Source organism: Eptesicus fuscus, chromosome 13 (assembly GCF_027574615.1).
Source record: "Eptesicus fuscus isolate TK198812 chromosome 13, DD_ASM_mEF_20220401, whole genome shotgun sequence".
Taxonomy (NCBI): domain Eukaryota; kingdom Metazoa; phylum Chordata; class Mammalia; order Chiroptera; family Vespertilionidae; genus Eptesicus; species Eptesicus fuscus.
The window spans coordinates 70454546-70459659 of record NC_072485.1 but is presented as its reverse complement, the minus strand read 5'-3'; the positions used below and the strand labels follow the sequence as shown (position 1 = coordinate 70459659).

Below are 5114 nucleotides of genomic sequence, written 5' to 3'. Positions count from 1 at the left end.
AATTATGTGATTGCACAATGGGGCATTCTTGATTTCATATTTTAACTTTCACAGCAAGAGAAAATAAGAGAGTCATTTCTGGAAAATGTGTAGTCTTCCTCACTTTTCCCGAAGGACTCTCTTAAGTGTCTTATATTCTAATCCTTCAGGTACTCTGCAATCCTGTTTAGCCAAACAGCATGCATTCAATTCAGACAGCCTTCTAACATCAATTCCATTGACTTCATGAAATCCTACACCCTTTGCAGAATTTCTAGGTTTACTTTGCAACTGACTTACATTGAATTCACATTGAATTTTTCAGATGTTTACCCTTCATAAATCATCAAGAGCCTGACACACACCCACCAAGACACTGGGTAATACAAGGGGATGGAGGAGAGGCTAGGGCTGACCGGGGGAGGCTGCCTGATTGGGAACTGCTGTGAGTGATGAGTTCATTAGTGGATGTTTTCACTTGCAAAGCCTTTCCCTATGCAATTTCATAGAACCCCTGTGATTTGTTAAGTAATTCAGATATCTGCCACAGGTTGCTATCAAATGGTAATTTAGAGTAATCTAATCCTAATGCAGGGGTCCTCAAACTTTTTAAACAGGGGGCCAGTTCACTGTCCCTCAGACGTTGGAGGGCCGGACTATAGTTTAAAAAAACTCTGAACAAATTCCTATGCACACTGCACATATCTTATTTTGAAGTAAAAAAACAAAATGGCAAAAACACCCACATGTGGCCCGCGGGCCGTAGTTTGAGGACGCCTATCCTAATGAATGGTTGGGCTATGAGGGAGAAGAAATAAAGAGGCATTGTTTAGAAGCTCAATTAATAAGGTCTTTCCAAGGCATAATTATAAATAAACTATGAGAAATGACACAGCCATTACACCCTCTCAATGTCTATGACAAGCAAGATTCTCATATGCCTTGACTTGAATGTAGGTCTGAAAATGCACATTTTATGATTTATTGGAACTTGGGTGACATAAATGGAATGCTAGAGAAACCGAAATCTTGTGGACAGAAGGAAGTGTATGGATAATATGTGTGAATTTGTCTGGGGCTTGAGGAATGGGGTAGGGGTAGGGATGGTAGGGCAGAAGCTCAACAAAGCATCAGATGGCAGGTAGAAATAAAAGGATTTGAGGAGACTTTAAGGCCAGGCTTGAAAAAAAAGTAAAGGAAATATTCGAGGAGTTATCAACTCCCTTTGCTGGGAAGGGCCTAGAACACCTGCTATTAAAAGTACTATTCACAGGGAGAAAATCTGTGGCTCGTGGTTTGATTGCTTTAGAGAATGTAGTTTCAATAAGGAACTTGAGAGTTACACTTGGCTCCCTACCAGACGACTGTGGTTCAAAGTCTGACTCAACTGTCGCATGACCACATGTGACCTAATTTCTCTGACCTTCTGCACCTTGTTAATAAAATGAGGGTGTCACTCTCCATTTCAAAGAGTTTTGGAGGCTTAGAACTAACATCCATCTTACCATAGGTACTATATACTATCTGTCTGCCACACATTATTCACTAAGTGAATGTTATGATGATGATAGTATGGATGGGTACCCAGCCGACCTGAAGACAGACAGGTGGAACTGTGCTTAGCTAAGCCAACAACAATTTCAAATCACCATTTCTGTTACAGAGCAAGCACTGGGAAATGGGATGCCCAAATGAAGCAAGGAAGAGCCCTGAGCAGTCCAGAGTTGAGGTACACTGAAGAGAAATGCCCCCGGTCTGCACACACACTCAGAGGTGACCAGTAGCAATGAAGGAGCAGCTTCCCCAAAGGGGTGGACTGGACAGTCTCAGCCCAGAGACGACTCAATGTGTATGGGGTAGCTTTGCCATTCTTGGCAGGAGAAGATGAATAGCAGGAAAAATAAAACACAAGTGCCGTATCAAGTCATGGGAAAGGCAGGAAAATTGGTAGGTTAATTCCTGATTCCCTAAAAATGATGATAACAATCAGTCTCACGCTTTCATCCTTGGCACACATCTTGAGCGGAGTCCTCAGAGGCACATACATAACTTACTGAGGTATTGCTCTCAGGGGGGACTGTAAGAGAGTTGAGGCAATAGGAAAGAACTGAGTAAGGATGTGGTCTCAGGTAAGTCCAGCCTTGGTCAGCCAACCAGGTCAGGTGGTCAACCTCCCAGGCATCTCCAATAAAGTGGCTCCCGTAAGCCAAGGACAATTATACATAGGAAGTCACTGGTGTGAGCTGTTAGCCATGGCTCGGAAGGGGTGCACCAGCTGGTAAAGGGATCTCAGAGGGGCACCAGCTGTTTCTACTACAACATTGTTCTGGATAGGTGCTTTAGGTGTATTAATTCATGACAACCCTATGAGGTTCTCCTAATTGACCAAGGAGAAAAGTGAAGGTCAGATAGTCTAAGACAGTGGTTGGCAAACTGCGGCTCGCGAGCCACATGCGGCTCGTGAGCTGCCGTTTGCCGCTCTATTGACTAATGAGTTTGCCGACCACTGACCTAGACTCTCAATTCCAATAATTGCAGGCTGTTGTTGTTCCTTGTGATTAAGCCCCTATCCCAGTTGTCGGCAGACTCATTAGTCAACAGAGCGGCAAACTGTGGCTCGCGAGCCACATGCGGCTCTTTGGCCCCTTGAGTGTGGCTCTTGCACAAAATACCACGGCCTGGGCAAGTCTATTTTGAAGAAGTGGCATTAGAAGTTTAAGTTTAAAAATATTTGGCTCTCAAAAGAAATGTCAATCGTTGTACTGTTGATATTGTGGCTCTGTTGACTAATGAGTTTGCCGACCACTGCCATTTGCTCTGAGTCACCCAGCTTATGTGGCAGAGTCAGGATTTGAACCCTGGCATTCTGATTCTGGAACCCACATACCTGGCCATGTTTCTACCTTATGAGATGCTGTTATAGGTTGAATTGTGGTCTGCCCCCCCCCCCCCCGCTCCTCCCACAAATAAAAATGTTGAAGTCCTAATTCCCAGTACCACAGAATGTGACCTTATTCAGATATAGGGTTATTACAGATGTAATTATATTGTTGGGGGTCATACTAGAGTAGTGTGGGCCCTTAATCCAACATGAGGGAAGAAGACCATGTGCAAACAGGGGCAGAGCTTAGAGTTGTGCAGCTACAAATCAAGGAACGCCAAGGATGATTAGCAAGCAGCTAGGAAGAAGCAGGAAGGGTTCTGTCCTAAAAATTTCAGAGGGAACTTGGCCCTGCTGGTGCCTGGATTTCACACAGAACTGGTCAATTGCTATTGTGTTAAACCATTCAGTTTGTGGCACTTTGTTACGGCTGTCCTAGGGAACTGATACAGGTACTAAGAAAAGGTACTAAACATTAGGGAAGAATGTCCTGGTATAATTACTCATTTGAAGCTCAAAATAATGATTTACTCCAAAGTAGGTTATAATCATAGTTAAGTGTTTCAAAATGACATATATACCGGGAATTTATACAGCCCTTGGAGAGAGCTAAATCTCCCGCGTGTAAGCTCTCGGGCTTGAAATCATACTGGCTTGAGTTATAATCCTAGATCAATCATTTATTTAGCAGCTCCATGGCCTTCAGCAAGTGTATTGACCTTTCTATGCTGTAGTTTTCTCATTTGTGAAATGGTGACAATAATAGCAGCCTCCCCTTAGAATTATAAGAAGGATTATCTGAAATAATATAGTTCGTATTTAACATAACGGCCTGGTACATGGCATGCGTTGCATGTTAGCTATTACTTGTATTACTAACACTAATTTGAAATCCAATCAGGATGGATGTAGAAGACCTGAGCTCATGTCTCTCTTCTGCTGGCTCCTCCCGCACCTCTGAGCCTCCTTAGCCCAGCTACAAATGAGATTGAGCCCAAGTATTGTTGGGAAGGTACAGCAACCCAGTAGGACCATATAAGTGTCCTTCAGGGATAATAACACTGCACAGATGACACAGGATGACACGGCTCGCTTATCCTTCACCCCCTCCCGCTGAATTAAAGAGAACGAGCTACCTGTGGCCTGGCCCGAGCAATCCCTTCCATCTGAGATCCTGTGGGCCAGAACTTCTCCAACCTGAATGAATACAGGAGTCATCTGGGTTGCTTGTTATAAAACGGGTTCTGGGCAGCGACCCACAACCGCCGGGGCTGGGGCCGGCATCGCAGCACCGCGTGGTGGGATGGCTGCCGCGTCGTTGCCCGAGGCCTGGCAGGTCTACCGCGAAGCCCACCGCCTCGCCACCTTCGGGCGCTGGCCCTTCCGGGAGGGCTGCGCCTGCACCCCCGAGCGGATGGCCGCGGCCGGCTTCGTCCACTGCCCCACGGAGAACGAGCCCGACCTGGTCGAGTGTTTCTTCTGCTTCAAGGAGCTGGAAGGCTGGGAGCCGGACGACGACCCGGCAGAGGAGCATCGCAAGCATTCGCCTGCTTGTGCCTTCCTGGCTCTCACGAAGCCGGTGGAAGAGCTGTCCTTCGGTGAGTTTTTGGCACTGGACAAGGAAAGAACCAAGAACAGAATCATGAGGGAAGTGGACCGACGGCAGGAAGGACTGCGGGGACTTGCAAAGAAGGTCCGCCGTGACATCGAGCGGCAGCTGGCCGACCAGGAGTGACGGGGGCGGCGTCAGGGCCAAGGCTGGGTCCGCAGCGTTCCCGGCTGCTCGCTGGGGCCGGAAAGCGACTCTGGAAAGGACATGTTGAATTTGAAATAAGAACACTTAAACTCTGTTTGCTCTCTCTAAAAAGTGGTGCCGGGGCTACTTCTGCCTTTTGCACCTGGTGTGGCTGGTCCTTTTTCCTTGCCAACTTCCACCCAGCTGAGGCTTTTGCTGGAACAAGGACTGGAGCCTGAGCCACCTCCTGAGGCAGGCTGTGTGCTGAGACCGTCCAGGGTACACGCTGCTCCTCCCGGGGCACAAAGCCACCCCTTCCCCTTGGGCCTGATTCCCGCCTTTGCCCACGCTATCTTACTCTGGCTTCTGAGCCCTATGCCTCCCTCAGTCTCATTCATGCATGTGTTGCCTTCCTTCTTTCCCATTGAATTTTAGGGAGAATGGAAGAGAGACATCTCACATCGATTGGTGGTCTCCTGCACAAGCCCAACCAGGGCCAGCCCAGCCTGCCGGGGAAGA

At 47.3% G+C, this 5114-nt stretch overlaps 1 protein-coding gene across 1 annotated transcript; it reads left to right on the top strand.

Annotated features, from left to right (window-relative positions):
• The first annotated feature begins 4163 nt into the window (after positions 1 to 4163).
• LOC103291033 (baculoviral IAP repeat-containing protein 5-like) lies at positions 4164 to 4595 on the top strand. The gene has a single exon (XM_054725570.1). It carries the CDS (start codon positions 4164 to 4166, stop codon positions 4593 to 4595), a length of 432 nt encoding a protein of 143 aa, XP_054581545.1.
• Positions 4596 to 5114: the final 519 nt, after the last annotated feature.

Bases quoted from the DNA above. Each gene is read 5' to 3' on its own strand.
- LOC103291033 (XM_054725570.1), top strand. From the start codon at position 4,164: ATGGCTGCCGCGTCGTTGCCCGAGGCCTGGCAGGTCTACCGCGAAGCC.